This window comes from Elephas maximus, chromosome 13, assembly GCF_024166365.1.
Source record: "Elephas maximus indicus isolate mEleMax1 chromosome 13, mEleMax1 primary haplotype, whole genome shotgun sequence".
In the NCBI taxonomy this organism is placed as follows: domain Eukaryota; kingdom Metazoa; phylum Chordata; class Mammalia; order Proboscidea; family Elephantidae; genus Elephas; species Elephas maximus.
In genome coordinates, this window is record NC_064831.1 from 101749108 (window position 1) to 101771759 (window position 22652).

The window sequence follows — 22652 nt, forward strand, 5'->3', positions numbered from 1 at the left end:
AAAGTGAAGAGGACTTGAAGCACTTACTAATGAAGATCAAAGACTACAGCCTTCAGTATGGATTACATCTCAACAGAAAGAAAACAAAAATCCTCATAACTGGACCAATGAGCAACTTCATGACAAACGGAGAAAAGATTGAAGTTGTCAAGGATTTCATTTTACTTGGATCCACAATCAACAGCCATGGATGCAGCAGTCAAGAAATCAAAAGACACATTGCATTGGGCAAATCTGCTGCAAAGGACCTCTTCAAAGTGTTGAAGAGCAAAGATGTCACCCTGAAGACTAAGGTGTGCCTGACCCAAGCCATGGTATTTTCAATCACATCATATGCATGTGAAAGCTGGAAAATGCATAAGGAAGACCGAAGAAGCGTTGACGCCTTTGAGTTGTGGTGTTGGCGAAGAATATTGAATATACCATGGACTGCCAAAAGAACGAACAAATCTGTCTTGGAAGAAGTGAGGCCAGAATGCTCCTTAGAGGCAAGGACGGCAAAGACTGCGTCTTACATACTTTGGACATGTTGTCAGGAGGGATCGTCCCTGGACAAGGACATCATGCTTGGCAGAGTACAGGGTCAGCAGAAAAGAGGAAGACCCTCAACAAGGTGGATTGACACAGTGGCTGCAACAATGAGCTCAAGCATAACAATGATTGTAAGGATGGCGCAGGTCGGGCAGTGTTCTGTTCTGTTGTGCATAGGGTCACTATGAGTGGTAACCGACTCAATGGCACCTAACAACAACAACAACAAATTCTAATGATCTGTGCTCAAATTCACGAGTCTACCCTCTGTCATCTCCACTGTATTATTGAGTCCATTCAGCAAGCCTTTTATTTTTGTTATGGAATTTTTCAGTTTTATTCTTTTTATTTGGATCTTTTATATTTTATAATAACATATTTCTTTGTTGATATTTTCTATTTTTTCCTTTGTTTCAGGAGAATTTGTAATTGCTTACTGAAACATCATAATGGCTGTTCAAAAATTCTTTTCTGATAATTTCAGCATCTGACTCATTTCAGTATTGCTGTCAGTTGATTGCCTTTTGTCATTTCGATTTTGATTTTCCTGGGTTTGGGTATGGCAAAAAATTTTTTATTGTGTTCTGGGCATTTTGGTTATTATGTTAGGATCTTGGTCTTAACGTCAATCTCCTGTTTTAGCAGGTAGTCTCCCTGTTTAGGTTTAAGGTGTAGGTTCTGCCCTATTTTTGTGGGCTATATGTAATTCCGATGACAGTTTAGGTTCCTGGGCCCTTGAGATGCTATTCTTGTCTGCTGATTCTGCTTAGGCTCCCTCCCTCTCAATCCTTGCTCGTGCAGTATTCAGGTATAGAAGGCACTGCCCTGCACCATCTGGTGGTGCTGGGTCAGCTTCTGTCATGGGTGCTGGGAAGCTGGAGCCTCTAGGCCTGGATCTCCTACTGCTACTAGGTAGAGGGCAGAGAGACACAGAACTGCACTGATGCTGCTTTTGCAGTGGATCAGGCCACCCCACAGAGGCTCAGTGTGGCGTGGGGCTTGGGACACCCATGGAAGCTCTGAAGCTGCCTTTGTGGGTAGATCAGACCAGACTGCCCACCAGAGCCCTGTTATCAAGCAGGACTTGGGATTCCCTGCTAGGTCTCTCTGAGCTTTACATTTCTGGGACTTTGACTAGCAAGGGCAGGCTTTTTTGTTTTGTTTTGACCTATGCCCGCTCAGTATTAGAAGAAAAACAACTAGAATTCTCCTTAGAAGTGAGGCTGGCTAGACTTGCTTATTTTGGACAACTTCATCAGGAAAGACCAATTGCTGGAGAAGGGTATCGTGTTTGGTAAAGTAGGCAGTCAGTGAAAATGAGGAAAACCTTCAACGAGATGGACAGCCACAACAATGGACCCAAACATTCCAACAATCATGGAAACGTCAATGCACTCAGCAGTGCTTCATTCTCCTATGTGTATAACGCCGCCATGAGTTGCAGCCAATTCAACAGTAACTAACAACACGCTGGCTGGCCGTTCCAAGTTACAGGCCTCCCCACCAGCTGTCTGGGAGGGTATGGGCGATACAAAGAAAACCCAGGGAGCCCAGTGTTGCCGTTTCTCATGTTCTCAGATCCCTAGTCAACCAAATTTCTTTCTAGCTTTCAGTGTCCTTTTATTATTGCTGCTGTTCTTAGGTGCCGTCAAGTCAGTTCTGACTCATAGCTACCTATGTACAACAGAACAAGATACTACCTGGTCCTGTGCCATCCTCACAATCTTTGCTATGTTTGAGCCCACTGTTGCTTTTATAATTAACTGCTAAATTATTTCTGGGATATTTAGTTGTATTTACAGGAAAGGAAATGGGACAAGGGTATGCCACCTTTTTTTGGGAGTCCATATTTTGAAGTTTTTTCTACTATGTTTTGATTAACTCTCAAGAAACTAAAATATTAATTTGTACTTAATATATGTGAGGTACGTTTATGCTATTTTCATACTACTGTGAATAGAATTTGCATAATCTAGACATATGATTAAAGTCAACAAACAGCCTTTTAAACTTCAGTCTTAAACATTACCTCTGATTTTATAAAGTCTCTTTATATATCTCTGGTTTTAGAAGGTCTCTTTTTACAGCTAAAAGTTCTTCACACTATGAGCAGTAGTCTTATCTAAATTTTAAAACTACCTTACTCCAACATCCAGGATTTCAAAACCCAGTACTCTAATCTGCTCACATGGAGAGAAGGTAATAAATTAAACTGTGCACATCCAAGTGCTTCCCTGTGCCAGAGCTAGAAAGAAACTCCATCCTCTGCTCTCGAACTCCCCACTGTCCCCAGGTGTGGCCACAGCTCACCGAAGCCTTTCATCACCACCCAAACCCACATGAGTGTATACAGGGCACAGATTCACGGCTGTTAAATTTCAAACACAGACTAGAGATGGAGAGAAACTCTCCCTCACTGATGCAAATTAAGAGAGATGTGATATACATGGTTGGGTGATATACATGTACACTCTGCCTGTATACAGACGGAAAGGTAGATTTTCCTAACCTAGAGCCCAGATTTAGTGTGATGACTTTTTGTCTGCATCCCCCATTACAGCATACACACACACACACACACACACACTCCCACAGGCATGTGCACTATTCCTGTTAAACATCTATGAACACAGCTTCTTTCTAACTTCCCTCCCTAAGCCTTAACCTTGTAGATTCCCATCTACTCAGAGTTCATCCAGGCATCCAGGATAGAAAAGTCCCTTTCAGAATATTCAAGGAGAACTGGTCCCCAATATAAAGACAGAGATATGGCCACCAATGTGAAACTCCCAATTTTTGAGCTTTTTCAGCAAATCATGCCATGCCCATAGTTACTTCCACTAATTCTAGAAGCTATTTCTGGGCACTCTTTCTGGTTAATACTGGAAATTCTAAATTCACGAATGCTCAACAGGCACTGTCAGAAAAGGCTGGGGTCTCCTATATTCCCCTTTCCATGGTCCCTAGGCACAGGTTTGGTGTTTACCTATTTGCCTAAAATAGAAAATCGCCCTCTGCAGAAATTACCACAAAAGGAATCATACTAGAAGCTTGCTCAAGACAAACCAAAAGGAGACGACACGTTTTATTATCACCTCAACTAACATGAAGGGGTCACCATATCAGAAACAAGTAATGCAAAACCATAAAAACATGTAGATATAAAAAGACCTCTGCCATGTACTTTAATAACATTTATTATTTAACATTGGTTGTATGTCATACTATTGCACTTTGGAAGTCTTAACAAAGAGGGGAGAAGATCTGTCATTTAGTAGAAATGACCTTGAGATAACAGGTCTTAGATTTCTCTCCACATTACACCTTCGAGCAGCTGCAGCCTCTACAAGAGGAGGATAAACAAAGCGCAGCCTCGGTTACATCACGATGCAAATCAAAGGCAGTTCAGTGGGCCTTCCAAAACTGAGGATCTGGTTTAGAGAAATGATGTTTGTAAAGATTGTTTTCTACTTATCATCATGTTCCTAATATATTCATTTTTAGAATGTCATATTTTTAAGACAATGCATTAATTTCTCAGGTAATCAAAAATGATGTAAATAATTTAAATTACATTCCTTTAACAATAATTTTTTTTTTCCCCGTGGGCTTTTAAAATGTGTATCGAGTAAGCACTTATTCATCAATCAAAGTGGGTGTAAAGCCGCCCTCTTCCAAGGGGATCTTTCGAATCCCATGGTGACAGTGATGGGGGACAAGGGAGAGGACAACTGCCTGCATGCAGCTGCCAATGCCCCCAGTGCCCCCTCACCATGCTCCCTCCTGCCCCACCCAACATTCCCGAGAGATCAGAGAGGAGAGAAAGAGTGCCAGGAGGCCATGTCTCAGCCATCCCTTGGAGCAAATCTGGCTCCAGTCCAGCTACAGCATGTCCAGGCTGTGGACACCACTTTAGACTCACCCTCCTTAGGTGAGGCTGTCCTCCATCTGTACAATGAGAGGGGAGGGCCCCAGGGATATGGGGGTTGGGAGACACATTAGGCCCAAACAAAACAAATGAGTTGCCATTGAGTTGATTCAGACTCGTGGTGACGCCATGTGTGCAGAGTGGAACAGCTTCGTATCGTTTTCTTGGCTATGATCTTTCAGAAATAGATTACCAGGTCTATTTTCTGAGGCGCCTGTGGGTAGATTCAAACCGCCAACCTTTCAATTAGTAGCGAGCATTTGTGCCACTCAGGGATTCCAGAGACATATGAAATGATCTCAACTCCTCCTTGTCGTAAATGACATATCACCGTATGCCTCTGATTTTGCTGAATGGATACAGCCCTGACCAAGAGCCTTATGAAAGCGATGTACTCACCCTAGAGCTAAGGTCAGAGAATCCAGGGAGGAGGTGGCCATAGGTGTCGTGGGGAACACTCACCAAGCAAGTCCTCAGCGCCTGCATCCCTTAGCCAGTTTCTAAGGATCGATGGGGGAGATGTGCAAGCAAGTTCCCACTGCTTGACAGCCAGGAATCAAAGAAGAAGGGGATATGGTCTATGAAGGGCACATTGAAGGGAGACAGAGGCAGCATACTTGAAAAAAGCAATGAAGTTGGCCCTTTAACAAAGGGACGCACAGGTGGTCCTTGCTACACCATCACCCTCGTGGTAATGGGTGAACTCACCTCTGCGAGCCCCCGGGGCTCTGTATCTCCAACTCTGCAGCAAGCCCACAGCTATCCCTACAGGGCAAGCAATCGGGAGTCAGTCTAGACTCAAGGAAAAGCTCAGCATCTGAAGAGGAAGGATGGGAGAAATCTAGGCAATGAGAACCTAAGCAGTGCAACCGACCTCAGTTTGCAGCAACCTCCTAGCTCCCTGCCTGTGCCTACCCAGGTTGTTGAGAAAGGCCCAGCTGGCACCCCTGGGATGAGCCTATAGACAGCACCACCTCAAGTTAAGGGAGTGAAACAACCATCTTAGTGTTCACGAGAGCAACACAAAAGCTAATGGTGGGAAAAGTCGTCGTAGTCCATGCTGCCCTGGTCACCACTCACGACTCTACCTTTCCGGATGCAGCTCCTGGCAAGGGCACATGCAAGAAGTCCATGTAGAATGTCTCCGTTATGTAAAGCGCAGGCGGAGCAAGCTCAAGGCCCAGGAAGCAGCCATCCAGACTGCACCATGTGGCTGAGACAAATCCACAGATAAGCAGCTCATCTGTGGAGCAATCCAACAGGCCTAGAAGTGTGAAAGCCCAAACATCTAGCCCTTTGTGCACTAGCCCGCAGGAGCTGACACCCATGGTCCCACTGGGTGAGGACCAGCTGGGCCCCGTGGTGGTCAGGCTCCTTAAAACCTAATAAGCAGCCCTTGACAAAAGAGGCACCACAGGATGGGCAGGACTGACGTGCAGCTGGAAGCATGCAATGCTTTTCCCATGGTTTACAACGGTGCACAACGAGGACGCGATGGTCCCTAAAACGGTACGCTCAGATCCCCCAAAATACACCACTGCCGGGGTGCAGAAAGATACCAAGAGTTTTATTTGTAGCTCTATTTATCTTATTCTTTTACTCTTTAACTTCTATTTTATAACAAATAATGGATATAATAAATAAGGTGCCTTGGTAGTGCAATGGTTAAGCACTCAGCTGGTAACCAAAAGGCTGGCAGTTCAAACCCACTCATCTGCTCTGTGGAAGAAAGACCTGTTGCTCTGCTCCTGTAAAGACTACAGCCAAGACAACCCTTTAGGGCAGTTCTACTCTGTCACATAAAGTTGCTATGAGTCAGAATTGACTCAATGGAAACCAACAATAACAACAACACAATATATTCATGCAATTCATACATATAATCTATAAACAAGTAAGTACACACACACTGGGGATGCCTGCACAAATACTTTTTAATGACTGGGATGTGGGATGAGAGAAAAAAAAAAGTCTGAAGACCACTGTGCTACTCAAACCAGCAACACCAAAAACCATGCCCATACCATTTAAATTTTTGAAAAAACATGCATAAGGCCTCTGCTAGTTTATCCCTGGTAAATTCTGGGTCCTGGCATTGGTCAGGATGACCATCTGGCTTGAGACACTTTCTCAAAAGCTAGAAGCATTTAAACCATATGTCCAAGATCAAACAAAGGCAGGCTTCTAGCGCTGGGTAGCACATAGCAGGCAGCGAGCCAGTTGCCCATGGTCTCATAACCTGAGGCTCCAGAACCCCAGGGCCACCTGCCCTGCTCCCCAGCTCCACCCTCTGAGCTGAGATCTCCCTCTCTGCACTGCCATTTCCTCAAAGAACTTACAAGTACCTCACAGTGCTGGATAAGAACTCACACCATGAAAGTTCGTAATAGTTCTGGAACCATACAATGCTAGCGAAATACCACAATGTTTTATTATTAAATACTTCCACTGAAAAAACAACAACCAGCCAAACTCCACCACATCATGTCTTCCTGAGTTCACTAGCTCCTTGGAGCTATTCCATTTATTCTCAGCTAATTCAAATGACTTTTATCAGGAGGGATCAGCCACTAGAGGAAGACGTCATGTCTGGTGAAGTAGAGGGCCAAAGGGCATAGATTGACACAACCACTACAAAGGACTCAAACATGCCAGTCATCGTGAGGACGACACAGAACAACATTTCATTCTGCTGCACACAGCAGTTAACAATTCAAATGACTACAGCAGTTTTCAACCGAAATTAACCTAAATCAATTTTAACACAGAAAAAGCTGAGCCATAGCTCGAGAACCTAGTATTTGTTAGATCCTTCCGTGAACACTGCATGTATGAGTTTCCTACTGCTGCTGCAACAAATGATTATACTTAGTATCTTGTTGTGTGCTGTCAACTCGATTTCAACTCATAGCAACCCCGTGTGACAAAGGAGAATTGCCCTGTAGGGTTTTCTAGGCTATCTTTATGGGAGCAGGCGACAGGTCTTTCTCCTACAGATTGGCTGGGTGGGTTGGAATAGCCAACTTCCAGTTAGAGCTTAACTGTTGCTCCTTCTTTATGTCTTAAAACAACACAAATGAGTTACCTTGCAGTTCTGGAGGACAGAAATCCAAAATGAGTTTCACTGGGCTAAAATCAAGGTGTAGGCAAGCCTGATTCCTTCAGAAGACTCTAGGGCAGAATCAGTTTCCTTGCCATTTCTGCTTTGGGAGGCTGCCTCCATTTTTTACTCATGGCCCTTTCCTCCATTCACAAAGCCAGCAACAGTGGGCTGAGTCCCTCCTACACTGTGCCTCTCTTACTCCTTCTTCTTCCATTTCTAAAGATTCATGTGATTAGATTGTGCTCACTTGGTAACGCAGGATAATTTCTCAAACTCAAGGTGAGCTGATTAGAAACCTCAGTTCCCTTTGGCCATGTAAGGTGGCATCTTCACAGTTTTTGGGGATTAGGATGCAGACATCTTTAGGATTCACTGTGCCAAGACTCAGATGTGAAAGGAGTAGTTCATTCATTCATCGTTCATTCATCAGAGATGCTGCGTCCCTGTTCCGCTGTAGGAACCAGAGGAATGGAAAGACTGGCTGCTACCAGATATAGCTCCAGGGAACCAGGCAGGCACACACTGCCCAAGGGTGAAGCCAGAGCAGGGACAAGGGCACTAACATCTAGGGAGAAGGACGGGAGGGTAGGAAGAGGAGGCCTTGGAGAGTAGGGCTGGTGTGCAGACCACAGGAACACGCACAACACTGGAGATCAATTCTCGGGACCCACTGTGTGGTGGTCCAGGGCTGCCACCCAAGGAGGGGACAAAGTCTGGAGTTCCAAGATTCAAAAAATGTGGGCTTAACATGTTTATAAGCTGAGGAGGGCAGCTTTGGTGGTGATAAGGAGAGTGGGTGGGTACGAGGAGCTAGCACAAGCAGGAAGAGAGTATAGAGGGAATATGAGTCAAATAAGGGAGGTGAGGAGGCCCAAGGGAGGAGCCCTGGAGATGAGAAGCAAAACAGGCTGACTTAAGCTGTTACTGCAGACAGTAGTAGGGACTGAAAGGAGCAAGGACTGTAGGGCTCCCACCTCTCCCCTTCCTTCACCCCTTCCCCAAGCCCCAGGGGCATCTTATGGAGGAAATCCTACAAAGGCAGCCAGACCCTTCATAGATACATTCCCAGGAAGGGAAACGAAAGGAGAAAGGCAGGCAGCGAGAACAGAACATCCAGGTGAACAGAGAGGCCGTGACTGTGTGCACGACACTTAGAGGTGTCCCAGTCCATGGACTGGGTCACTTGCACATGATCACAGCTCCACATCACACATAGCACAGGGTCGCAGCATACAGCATGCCTGCCGCAATGTCAGAGCCTGCAATGCAGCAACTACATTTTGATTTAATGAATCAAACTTTCCATTGTACTTTAAAGCAATGGTATTCTTTCCAAAAACAAAACGAAACTGTAAATGGAAAATGTTACAATACTGGTCACCATGCCAGCTAAGTACCAGGAAGAGAACATCCCACACATTTGGTTCAACTAAAGCCTGGTATAGAGGCATGAATTAAGAATGAAGGGACATGAAATAATGACAATAATAACAACCACAATCTGAAATGCTACTGCCTGGGTTTTTACCAATCAGTTGTGAGGAACAAGATGTCTATAATGAAATATCATGTTATCTAATAACAATACTCTTTTTCCTAGAAAATAAATAAATGCCATGTCTATTTTGAGACTGTTCAGGGGAGGCAAACATCTGTGGCCCTTATTTGTGTACATGAGACAATCTGAAAAATCACTGTGACTCATGTTTCAACGTGGCTGGTTCTGAGAGAAACTGAAAGAGGGCCTCCCAGAGAAGCCACCTCCTGACAACTTGTTCTCTTCCTATATCGTCTTTTTCCATCCACTTTCTCTGAATTTGCCAAGGCAATAGATTCCCCAAGCCACTGTGCACTGAAGATGACTGAGATGAGGAAAGTGGATGGACTTTGCAGTTGGAGCAGAAAAGACTTCTAATCTGGCCAAGCGCAAAAGGAAAGGTGCATCTGTGTGTGGTGGGGCCTCTGCCTGGGCCCCAGGGATGAGCCGAGAGGGGGGACATGGCCCTCAGGAGAGGGCAGGTAGGACACAGGGCAGCAGTCTCCCCACCCACACTTCAGTGCTTACACTAGGACTGCCGGGAAATTAACAGCCAGGGCCCGGGAACCCCTACACCAACCTCGTCCTGGTCCTCACGCCACTCACCTACCAGCCACTGGTGACTCTCCCAGTGCTTGAGCCAGGTCTGGGGTTCATGCCCGTGGCTTGGGGGAGAGGAGCCATGTGCAGTTACAGAGGGGCCAAAGCCACCTAAACACCTGCCACTTCTACCCTCAGATCCATGCTGGCACATTCTGAACACATCATGAGCACAGCAGGGGCATATTTAACTGGAGACCAAACTTGAACAAAAATTTAACTGTGCTGAACTGCATTTTTTCTTAACTATCATTAGAAGTACATAAGAACAATTAGAGGGCAGAATAAAATGGTAACCAAGTTTTTTAAAATCCGACAAATTGGAAGTAATCGCTGTTCCAGCTACAAAACCCACCTGCTTTCCTCATCTTGGTCATCTTTAGATATCAGGTGACAGTTTGGGTTCAGTTTTGTTTCATTAACTTGTCATGTGCTAGGCTTTTGGGGGGGCAGAAGTGGGGGAAAAAAAAAAAAGAAGTAGGCAGAGAGGCTGGTGGGAGTAGGATTCCAGAGGGCTTGGCAGAGTTTTGGAACGGTGGCCCTGTGAGGGCAGACACAGCCCACCCTGCCCTCCGTGTCTGTTCACATGTCAGGTCTTTTTAGAAAGTCTTACAGTTCTTTGAAGAGTCAAAAGTGATGCTGAAGAAAAAAATAAGGCAGATCCCAGAACTGATTTTGATGTTCCCTATGATTCTAAAACCACAGCTCTCTGAAAAAGCACTCTGTGAGAAGTCTCTCACTGACATCTCTGTGAGGGAGTGCCCCAATGCAGGTCTGTGTTTATTCTCCTTTTGAAAACCAAAGATTTACTTTAGGCTTTTATTTTTACAATTGCTGATAAAGAAAAGTGAGAATTTCAAAAACAGCATTAAATAGGCTGATGAATTAAACTCTCACTTTTTTATGTTTTTAAAACAAAGAAAAAAAATTACCAAATCCCTTTGGATTGATAACGTGCACTCCTCTCAATCTTACCGTTTCTCCCTAGGGCTTTTTCAGTGAGATGCACTTTAGGAAGGTACTAGATCCAATCTAGGGTATCCCTGGACTTCTAGGGAGGGGGCCCATAAAGTTAACAATGGGGTTCACAACCTACTTTCAACATCTCAAAATGTTTTTCAAAAAATGTTCTTTTACCTGAGATAAAAACTACACAAGCTACATAACACCTAAACCCCTGTGTTTTGGCTGGAATTATATCTACGTCAATGTAGTAACATTGTTAAAGAACACATTGATAAAAGATGTTAATAACAACAGCTACCCTTGAGTCAAATATGACTCATACCGACCCTATAGGACAGAGCAGAATGGCCCCACAGCGTTTCCAAGGAGAGCGTAGTGGATTTGAACTGCTGACCTTTTGGCTAGCAGCCACAGCTCTTAATCACTACACCACCAGGGTTCCCATCATCATAATAGAGTACCAATACTGAGTTGCAGGTAACCTTTCTCACAAGTGCATGCTAGCCCTGCATGCTCCCCTCTGAGCTTTGCCTTATTTTACTCAATCAGCCAGCCCAGAGGTGCCCTCTTCCCTGGCATTTTGAGGGGAAACTGAGAGAGAACAGTGCCCTGCCAATCATCTCATTGCTGACAAGCATTCCACCTCATTGACAAGGTTTGAAATGTCCTTGATTAATTAAAAGTGGAAAAAATAATGTGTTATTACCTAATGAACACAGCTTGGTGGAGCAAAGTATTTAAAACACAGCATCCACAGTGGAAAAATAGGCAGAGGGCCCTGGAGGACAATGCACATTAACTGTACTCTCGAAAAATGCAAAGCAAGCAAATACAGCCAAGCCAAGAAGATTCTAAAAAAGTAGAAATCAAAATAGCCTCCTCACTTTTCGAGTCAGTTCTTTCAATGTGCTATATATAGTAAGGCACGTCTTGTACAAATAAGTACATGGGGCTCTCCTGTTCCAGGAATTCAACAAGAAAGGCAGGAGCCTAACCATCACACAGTCAAGTCTCAATTTTCCCAAGTCAAGGATCCAGAAATGTGGATGACCTTTGTCTTTAGAATGTTCTTCTAAAAGTGTTTTCCAATATGAGCCTGATAGCTCTTCAGACAGGGCAGTTCTTTAATGGGTGGGACTGTCTAGAGCAGGCAAGGACATCACAGCCCATTCTGGAGCCTAGCCCATGAACATCAAGGGGACAGAAACACTGGCAGTGACTGTGGTGACTAACATTGGCAGGCACACCTGAAGGCAGTACTGGTGCTCAGATGGGACCACCTGCCCCTTCCAGGAAAGATGGAATCTGCAAAGCTGATGATGAATGACCATAATGAATGATCAGCAGATGCAGACCAAGCTAAGTCACTGTATGGAGAACCTGGCAAAGGTACACTCAGAAGCTGCTGAAAACTACAAAAGAATTATATTAAAAATAATGAACATTCTTTTGGTTCCAGTGTAAGGCAGGAATGATTAAGATGAACCTGGGACATAGACTAGAGGAAATGATCCGCAGACATGTCAAAAGGACTCAGGAGCCAACTTGATTGTCAACTATGAGCTAAGAACATCAACTGCAGTAATAACTACAAGGAACTAAAGCCAACCAATTATATTTTAATGCATAAATTCATAATCTTACATTTAATATTTTAAAGAAACTCATAATAATATTCTTTAAAAAACAGCTAACTGGCTCCCAGGAAAAGTGGTTGATTCCTGAGCTGTGGCAGGAAAAAAACAAAATAAGCCTAGAGCATCATGCAGAGCTAGAAAATGGGAAAGAGCTGAAGAAAGGATGGGGGCTTGTCCTAGACACAGGGGCCAGCCTGAAAGATCCCAATGGCCAATGCCAGAATGACGTGAACAACAAAACAATTACCATAGTATTGAATTATTATTACCCACAGAATACAATAAATATCCATTAGCCCATGCTTATACAGGTAAATAAATGAAGAAGAAGGGTGACTTTTCCTTACACAAATACAGAAGAAAGGGAAATAAAAAATTCCCATTCGAACATCAGAGCAATCACTACCAAAACAAGATCCAACAAGGGATGTTAAATTACTGGGCAAAAGTTTGAGAAGAAACAGGACACTTGTTTCAAAGGATCTCCCCCAAGATATTCATTAAATTCAAAGAGAAAAGTAGTAATGTTACAGTGGAGAAACCCACCAGACACCATCCTAACCAAGCAGCTATGGTTAATATCAGTTATAAAACATGCAAACACTATGTAATATCATGGTCTGAGAAGGACATATCGCTTCTGGGGTCTTCCTGCCAAAAACCCTCCAAAAAAACAAACAAACAAACAAAAAACCTCAATCTAATCATGAGAATGGAAAGACTAGTCCCTCGGAAAGGATATCATGCTTGGTAAAGTAGAGGATCAGCGAAAAAGAGGATGACCCTTGTTATGGATTGAATTGTGTCCCCCCAAAATGTATGTCAACTTCAGTAGGCTATGATTCCCTCTATTGTTTGGTTGTCCACCATTTTGTGATTTGATGTGATTATCCTATGTGTTGTAAATCCTAGCCTCTATCCTGGGTTTAGTAGTACGTTAATGAGGGTGGATAGAGGCAGTCATGTTACTGAGGCAGGACTCAATCCACGGGATTAGGTTGTATGTTGAGTAAATTTCTTTTGAGATATGAAAGAGAGAATTCAGCAGGGAGGAGAGGGACCTCCTACCATCAAGAATGAAGAGCCAGGAAGGGAGCATGTCCTTTGGACCCTGGGTCCCTGCACTGAGAAGCTCCTAGACCAGGGGAAGACTGATGATGAGGACCCTCCCCCTGAGCTGACAGAGAGAGAAAGTCTTCTCCTGGAGCTGGCACCCTGAATTCAGACTTCTAGCCTCCTGGACTACGAGAGAACAAATCTATCTCTCAATGCCATCCACTTGTGGTATTTCTATTATAGCAGCGCTAGATAACTAAGATACCTCTCAAAGAGATGGGCTGACACAGTGGCTGCAATAATGGGCTCAAACATAGCAATGATTGTGAGGATGGTGCAGGACGAGGCAGTGTTTCGTTCTGTTGTACATGGGGTCACTATGAATCAGAACTGACTCAACAGCACCTGTCAACAACTGTCTTCGTTATCTAATTGTGTCCCCCCCAAAAATGTGTGTCGACTTGGCTAGTTCATAATTTCCAGTACTGTGTGATTGTCCACCAGAAGGGGTAGGTGGAGTTTGGAGTTCCTCAAAAAGCTCCATCCCCAGAGCATTGTGGGACCTACTCAGAGCTCACTCTAAGGAAGAAGTCCTATCTCCAGGGCATGTATTGAAAACAATCAGCACCAACTGTTTACCAGTACAACTGCCTAAGGCACTTGGGGCAGAGAAGAGCCCAGTAAAAAACTTAAAAGGAAGATGTGGGAAGCAAGATGTCCATAGGGGGCTTTGAAAAGTCTGACATGTTCTTGGTGATTTAGAGGGCTAAGCACATGTTCAGGGCTGTGTGCTCACCCAGGAAAGACCCTGAGGTACTAATAAAGGCTGTAATCTGCAGGAAAATAAAAGAATCCCCCAACATACACACACACAGAGCTTCAGCAGAGGGTGGAAGAAATGCTGGTTCAAGGTATTTAAGGAAATCTCTGACAAATTAGCTAATCACTAAGCTAACTAACCAGAGACTTTGGTGGCCACATACCACAGGGAATACAGCTTTCACAGAATTAGTCCAGGAAAGTCACTAATCAGTAAACATCAACACAATTAAAAAAACAAACCCTGGGAAGGGAGGGGAACCTAACTTACAGAGTTGCCATATTATATCACCTAAAATGTTAAAATTATGAGACATACAAAGAAACAGGAAAGTATCCACCCCATACAGATCAAGAAGCAGGCAATAAAAACTGTCCCTGAGAGGGCCAGATGTTGAATTTACTAGACAAAGACGTTAAATCAGTTATTATAAATATGTTCAACACCTAAAAGAAACCACGTCTAAAGACATAAAGTAAAGCATAATAACCATGTCCTACCAAATAAGAATACCAATAAAAAATAGAAATTATAAAAAAAAAAAAAAGCCAAATAGAAATTCTAGAATTGAAAAGTACAATAATCATAATGACAATTTTGAACAGATATGAACTGGCAGAATAAATAATCAACCCACTTGAAGATGGATCAATTAAGATTATCTAGTGTGAGAGGCAGAGAGAAAAAGCATAAAACAATCTGAACAGAGCCTCAGAGATCTGTGAGACACCATCAAGTGTACCAAAGTACACATGACGGAAGTTCCAGAACACATCGGATGGTACACAGAGAAGCCAGGAGCAATATTCAGACAGTGGAAGGATCAATTCTACAGGACAAGTAACCCAGTTTCTTTAAAATAAATTACAAGGAAAAAAATAAAAAAAGAGAAAGTAGGTTAGACAGGGAAATCAACAGACTACTTAAAAGACATCATCAGCCAATAACAATGGGTAGACCTTATTTGGATCCTGATTCAAACATGCAAACTGGGAAAAAAAATAGGATTTTTATGAGACAGCTGAAAATAAGAACACAAACCAGGTATTTAATAGTATTAATATCTATTAATACTTCAGTGAATTTAGCAGTTTGAATCCACCAGACAGTCCTTGGAAACTCTATGGGGCAGTTGTACTCTGTCCTATAGGGTCGCTATGAGTCGGAATCGACTCGATGGCACTGGGGGTTTTTTTTAATGATAAAAAAAAAGTTAGGTGCAAAAATGTTCATTTTTTTAGGTATGATAATGGTAATTGACTCAATGGTAATGGTAATTCAGTTTTAAAATCTCATTTTTTAAAAGATAAATACTGAAATATTTAGAAATAAATGTCAAGTTTGGGATTTGCTTCAAACAACATGGGAGGGAGAGGAGCTGAGCACAGAGATAAAACAATGTTGGTCATGAGTAACTGGATGATAGGTACACAGAGGTTCATGACATGTCTACTTCATTATATGTTTGAAATTTTTATAATAAAAATCGTTTGCTTTGAGGAGGCTGGCAAGTAGGGGAATCACTACAAATATGGGCTAAGAGCTGGTGGATCTGGGCTCAAATTGTGGTGCTACCACCTACTAACAGGGTGACCATAAGCAAGTTATTTTGTGTATGGTTTCAGTTTCTGCATCTGTGATATGGGATATGAAAACTAATAGGGTTGTTTTGTGAGGATAAGGTAGAGTAGTACATATAAAACATCTGGCCTATATTAACAAGTAAGAAAAGAATCACCACTATTGTTGCCCTGTGAGCAAAACTGTCTCTGACAGCAACCAAGAGTTTAAGAAAAAGGAGGGGCTCTTTTTCTACTACGACTAGACCCCAGGATCCCGGTGATATATGACACATAACAGGTATCAAAAGAAAAACTATTCTTAAAAAAATATATGAATGGCAAAGTTGAATTATGATTCCTGAAGGTTCCCATGGCCTCGTATACCTGCAGTGACATAAAACCAGCTTAAAGAGAACTTGCATTATCTTTGTGCCTTAGTGTCTCCTGGCCTTGTCTTGATGTCTCTGTTTTTGCAAATCTTTTACTCCAAATAAGAAAAGGATACAGTGTTTCCCAGGGGGAAAGGTGTTTCTGTCTCTGGTATCTTTGCTGAACTAGCTGGGGAAGGAACATGCCTAGCAAGGACCAAGGACAAGAAAGAGGAAGGGGTGTGGCTCACCAAGAAAGGAAGGGAAAGAGACAAGGCAGAGGAGGAAGAAGAGGGACAAGGTAAACTAAATGCAGATCCCTGGTAAGAAAAGAAACAGGAGACCTTTGTTCTGGAAGATCCCACACTGTCATTTCCAAAGTTCTTCTGAAACAACAAGTCGTGAAGCACAGGGTAACCAGATTAGGTAGACAACACTGCTAGCTGGGAAAATGGCATGGGAATCAAAGGAAAGGGAAGAGATAAAAGGTAGAGTAATTCCAAAATAAGCATTACTCCCTGACTACCTGTTTTCCCAAAAAATGATGGAAAGGTACCAAGACACACTCAAATCCAAATACGGAGTTCAAAAGATTCAGGAGAGAAGTCACCTCAGGTCATTTCATACAGAAATGCTTCTATTTACATCATCCTGGAGACAAACACTGAAGCTGTCAATAAGAACATACTGAGCTATCATAAGGTGTGTGGAAGAAAAAGGGAAAAAAGAGAAGAATATCTACCATCACCCAGGCCATGGTTTTGAGCAGAGAGATGAAGGCCAAGGCCTATCTCTCTGGGGATAAGAACTATGACACCTTCCCAAGTCCCTGGGGTCAGAACCTGAAAGGTTGTGTGGAACTGGGGCCCAGCACCACCATTTTACAAATTAGGTAATGAAGGAGGGCAAGCAAGGAATGTGACTTGTCCAGGGTCCCATGGCCACAAATGGCAGGACGCAAACCCAAGCCGAAGTCTCCCTCCTCAGGCCATGCAGAATACAGTGCCACAGTTTGTTCCTGGTACAATGTTATCCACTTGCCCACATTTTTTCAGGGTTGGATGGTCGTGTTTTAAAATAAATGCACTCTTGGTTCCTTCCTCTGCTCACCACTGCGCATGGTGGGACCAGGCTCGAGTATCTGTGCCTTTGACCATGGCCCAGAGGGAGGTGGAGTCTCAGCACCTGGTTTTGCTGGCGCTGAGGAGGTAGGCCAGCGGGCTACCCACCCTGCACCCTACATTCTATACCTGTCCCAACCGAGCACCACCACATGAATCTTAGGCCTAGGCTCTGTCCACTGGGCAGTAGCCACAGGCAGGGCCCCAGGCTGCCCTGATCCCCAGGATCGCCTCCCTCTCTTGCTCTTTCACATTGAGAATGTTTTGGAAGGATTTTCCTAAACGTAGTCTGAACTCCACAGGAGGATAAAACGGGTTTGGACACGGAAACAGAGGCCTACCGAAAGAATCTCTGGGCTCATCGGTGATATAGGCCCCTAGCCCCAACCCCCGTGTCCATATCCAGAGACTCTGGATCCTTTGTCTGGAGGCCCAGGAAGCTGCACTTTCTGACATGCGTGACAGGTGATTCTCATAGAGGGCCCAAGGACCCTTTTATTAAGAAATGCCACAGGAATACCAGTACCAATAACTGGCACTCTGCAGGCTGCATGTCAGGGAGAAATCTCTCTCCGCACACCTACACCTCACTCTTACACATCATGTGTAAATGTGCACAAATTAACATATTTGCATGTCAACTGGGCAACTGTGCTTGGCAGAGGCTGGCCTCCATGGCACTCAACAGCCCCAGACATACTCCCCTGTGCTTCTGATGCTTCCTGTAGTAACCAAAGGCACCCAGCAAGCTTTGCATTCTTTGGCTGAGTGGCTTGCCCAGTGTGAGCTCTCCGAGGCTGAACAGGAGACAGGAGGTCCTGGGCCTCCTATAGCACCTTGCCTCCAAGCACCACACTGTGCCCTGGTCACACCCTTGAGGTCACATGCCTCCCCCTGTCCTGGGCTCCCTCTTTCGCAGCCCCTACCCTCCCTGTCCTTGCCTGACCACATCCTCCTTGGTTCCTCTTCACAGCCCTGGGCCTCTGCCCCACTCCAGGAGGCCTCTCCTAACGCTAGTGCATCCCTGCATGAGGAGTCCACTCAGTGCCTGGCTTTCCACAGAAGGATTTGCCCCACCGAGCAATGGGTCCCCACAGTCATCTCAAGGGGTCCCGGGTTCCTCCTCCATCCATCTCTTGGGCCTGGCTCAGTGAGGAGTGGCTCAGGATGTCCATGCAAGTGGGTGGACAGGGGTAGGTAAGTACAGCAATTGAGCTCCATGCAGCCTAAAAGGCCATCAGCGCCCGAGCTGCTCACCGCTTTTGAGGACATGGGAGGGCTCGGTCATCCACACTGTCACAGCCCAGTCCAGGAAACCCCCATCTCAAACTTTCTGGAACTGGAGGAACTTGACCTGGCTTTCTGAGGACCTTTGAGTAGAAGAGGGGCACTGGGACGGCTGTCCTACAGATGGCTGGTGAGTCAAGTGTGCTGACAGTGTCTGCGGTAGGTAGGTACGTAAGAAAAGGGCCTGAACATGAGCTAAGCAGCTTCAAGGAAGTTCCCACTTCGCTGTGTACATGAAATTACCCCCCAGCAATGACTACCTACAAACCCTCCAGGCAGAAGGCTGTTCTCTCCCAAGTAAAACATTCAAGGAATTTGACTTGCAGAACTCCTGAAAGTACCCTCATCCCCAAAAACCCCCCAAGGGCTGTGCTGAGCATTTAGAAATCCTTACTGGGGCAGAGGAGAGGGGAGCTGGACAGACTCCTGTGTGGTCCACAGGGAAGTTGAAAGTTCCAGAACCCCATGATGCCTTACAAGGTCTTAGGCTCCAGAGTCAAGAGGACTGATCTGGGTCCCAACCTGTTCTCCCATCCAGAAGATGGGGGTAATAATAATCCCTCTATCACATGGTTGTTATAACATCAAATGACACAGCAGGTTGAAAACACTTTGCCAACTGAAGGTAAACTATTTCTCGAACACTGAATACTTCTAAAAATGAAGCCACCAGAGCTAAAGGAATATGTTCAAAGACTAATACCCTTGAGCCCCACTGGACTTCTGCAGCGCAGAGGACAGAGGTATGGCTGCAGGAGCCCCTACTCCTGGAACACGGAGGGTGTCTGTAAGGGGAACCCCCTGCCCTCTTCTGCAACTCAGGTGAGCAGCATCCACAGCTTTTCCCCAGCATCCTGCTTGCTGAAAGGCCAACGGGGCACCTCTGAAAGGAAGCAGGGCAGTGTCACTCAAAGTGTGGCCTGTACATAAGAATCACCTCCATGCTAATCAAACACAGGATTCCTGAGCCCAACCCCAGACTTGCTGGGTCAGAAGCTTCGGGCTTAGGGCCTGAGAAATTTATTTTTAACAAGGTCCTCAAGTGATTCTTACATAAGTGTGAGAAGCACAAGCACAGAAATAGTGAACATGCTTTGGAATCCCAGTCCCACTACCATGGCCAAATTACTTACCCGCTCTGAACCTGTGTTTACTCATGCAAAGATGGAATCAAGCACCAGTGCACACACTCATGGTCTTCATCTGAGCTATCCTAGGAGTCAGGGGCACCCATGGCCCTCACCTTTTAGGGGAACCATCTGTCACTGAGAATACAAGAGGCTTTTTACAGGCCACTCATGGGAACCAAGGCAGGACTCGGCTGATGTCCTCCACAGTGGAGGCCCATCTCAGCTGCTGCACCTGGAGTCCAGGAAAGTGCAACAGAGGGGCAAGATGGGCTGAGCTTTAGATGGAGTCTAAAACCATCTGCCTCCCCATTGGTAAGGCCTTGCCAGGGTCCAAGAAAGCTCCAAGACCCATCTGCAGACAGTGCCTCTCTTGGGGTAAGGGCATAAAGGGGGCAGTGGCAGCAGGCATCCCCAGCAGGCCCAGCCTGAGGCCCCAACACTCCCAGGAAGGGCGGGGGGGGGGGCGGGCACCAGAACTACACACCCAGGTACTAACTGTGGGCAGAGTCTGCAAATCCCTCAAGCCTCAATCTCTCCATCTGGAAGCTGAGGTTCATTTTAAGAAAATTAAATGGGAAAACATGGACCGGTGCTCAGCTCTGTGGCCTGTTCACTTCTAGCTCAGTGGATGGAGCTGCTGTTATCATCTAGGCCGTCTCTGATCCGAGCGTGGTGGCAGTTAACTCTGCAGTCTCCAGAAGAGGCTGAGCTGCTATCTCGGGCTGAGTTTTATGTTCCCCTGTTGGTTGTTACACATCCTGGTCCATGGGACCTGGCCAAGGGCCATGGCAGGAACTTTAGGCGACTGTGCTCGGGGGAGCATTTCCCTCCTTTTTACTTCTAAGGCAAAGCTGTTGGGGGTGAGTATACTCAGCTATGGGGCGCCCCTCGTTCTGGTTCAGACACAGGGTTGGAGTGACAATCCGGTCAGGGGAGGTCAGGGGCCGCAAGGTCCTGGGAGCCCCGCGCGCCCTGGAAGGAGTGAAGCCGCTCTCGAGGCCATCCCAGCCCCTCAGGGCCTCTCACCTGTGCCCAGCCCCAAGTTCCAGGAGCTCCCGCCAGCTCACCTGCTGTAGACAAGGCATCCCAGGTGGTTGATCTCGTGGTCCGAGCGGTGGCGGCTGTAGTCCTCCCACAAGTCCTTAAAAGCTGTGACTGCTAAGATGAAGAGGACGGGCGCGAGCGCCAGGCCCGGCTGGAAGGCGTTCACCGCCGGCACGAAGTTGAGCAGCGCAATGAAGACGAAGTACACGTTGGCCAGGCGGTGGAACTGCTCGAACAGGTTCTTGGGTAGGAAGGACAGGAGCGTGTACTTGGTGGTCTTGAGCCGGTTGTCAGCCAGGTGCCGGGAGCCCTTGGCCGCGCCCGCCGCAGGCTCCTCGGCGCTGGGCGGCAGCAGATTGGAACGCACCACGCGCGTCCGGCCCTCGCGGCGCCGCCGCCGCCGCCGCCGCCGCGCCTTCTCGGGGGGCCCCTCGGCCGCTGCCGGCTCGCGCTCCATGGCCGCGTGTCGCCGCGCCCGCCCCTAGGTGATCATCGCCAGCTGCCCGGCGCTGCGGCACGGGCTCCCCGCCTGCGGGACGCACGGAGACGGCGGTCAGCGCGCCGCCGGCCCCGCCCGGCCCGCGTCCCCCGCGTCACCCCCGCCGCCCGGGCAGCGCGCAGGCGGGCCGGGCCGAGAGCCCCCTTGTGCGCGCCGCCCCCACGCCCGCTGTCCGACGCGTCGGGCAGCCGCCGGGCCGGGCCGGGCCGACGCGCGCTGCTCCCCTCCGCCGCTCAGCCAGGAGCCCAGAGGGCGGGAAACCCAAAGTGCCTGAGATGGCAACTTTAAAGCGAGTTAGTTTCGTTTCCGAGAAAGATTGGTGGGGTCCAGGAGCAGTGCAGACGCGCGGCCCGCGGAGAGTGGGAGCTGCGGGAAGTGTGGGAGGACAAATCCTGCAGTTCCCTCGCAGCCCAGGACTGTTCCCGCTACCAGACCCGCTTAGGCCCAGACCGGGAAACGGTGCTGGGGGACCCAGAATAGGATCGTCTTGTTGGAATCAGCTAGATTTGACGTCCACATAGGCCGGGGCATGCCAATGCTCGGCGGTTTACATTGCATTTACTGAGGGCATCTACTTCCTGGACAGTCCCAGGAAGGCAGGGGTCCATGCCCTAGCAACCTTCCCAGCAGCACCCCCTGTGCAGCAATTCCTATTTCAGAATCAGGTCCCCTGTGAACTAGACCTTTTCTCCTTTCCATGACCTTCACTCCCTTTCCTACTCCCCCAAATGTGAATTGTTAATTGGGGAGGAACACGTTGCTGTAGCAAAGGCAGCTTGGTTTTAAGGTACTTCTACCTCTCCCTCCCTGATGAACTGCAGGACCAAACTATACCCTATGTTCTGAGGTGGCAGTGGTCCAGACAAGTGGCAGGAAAGCTGAGGAGGGTTGTTGGGGGGCAGAGGGGGCTCCAGGAGGGTGAGGCAGAAGTGCCCAGGCAAAGGGTCCCCTCCTTAATCATGGGGGGAGGGGACAGAGAGGGGAGTGGGCTGAAGGTGGGCAGTAGGCGAGCATTCCCTGGGGAAAGCAGAGAGAGCTGAAGAGCCCCAATTTTGCAGTAAGATTTCCCCAGACACACCCAGCTCAATGACTTGCATGTCTGTGCTCACTTTAGAAGAAAAGACTTGAGCATGGGGGGAGGGGAGTCTTTCCTCTGGAAGCCTTGGACTGGGGAGTTTTGTAGGAGGGGCGCTTTGACTCCTTCCTGCCTCTCTGGAGTGGGGAATGTGTTGGCCTAATCCTCCTCCTGCAGGCCAGCTTGCAAGAGGACACTTTCCTGCACTGAGACACTCCTCACCTGCTGAGACCCCCACAACTCCCTGTAACAGCCCTCACTGACTGCCCAGTTTCCTCCCTCAGGTGCCTATAGACCTGCACTTCCCTGTCTCTGTGCAAATCACTGCCTGCAAGTCCCCCTCTCTGTCTGCCCCCCACCCCGTCCTGCCCCCAGCCCTACATCCCCC

At 46.7% G+C, this 22652-nt stretch overlaps 1 protein-coding gene across 2 annotated transcripts in view; it reads right to left on the reverse strand.

Moving 5' to 3' along the window:
- Nucleotides 1–21285, reverse strand: part of ATP10A (ATPase phospholipid transporting 10A (putative)) — a 215703-nt gene extending 194418 nt beyond the window's left edge. For both annotated transcript variants that reach the window (XM_049905514.1, XM_049905513.1), the window contains exon 1: nt 20714–21285. In XM_049905514.1, coding sequence (XP_049761471.1) covers nt 20714–21147 — 434 coding nt within the window. In that variant the 5' untranslated portion in view covers nt 21148–21285. The remainder of the gene's footprint in view (nt 1–20713) is intronic.
- Between the last annotated feature and the right edge of the window lie 1367 nt (nt 21286–22652).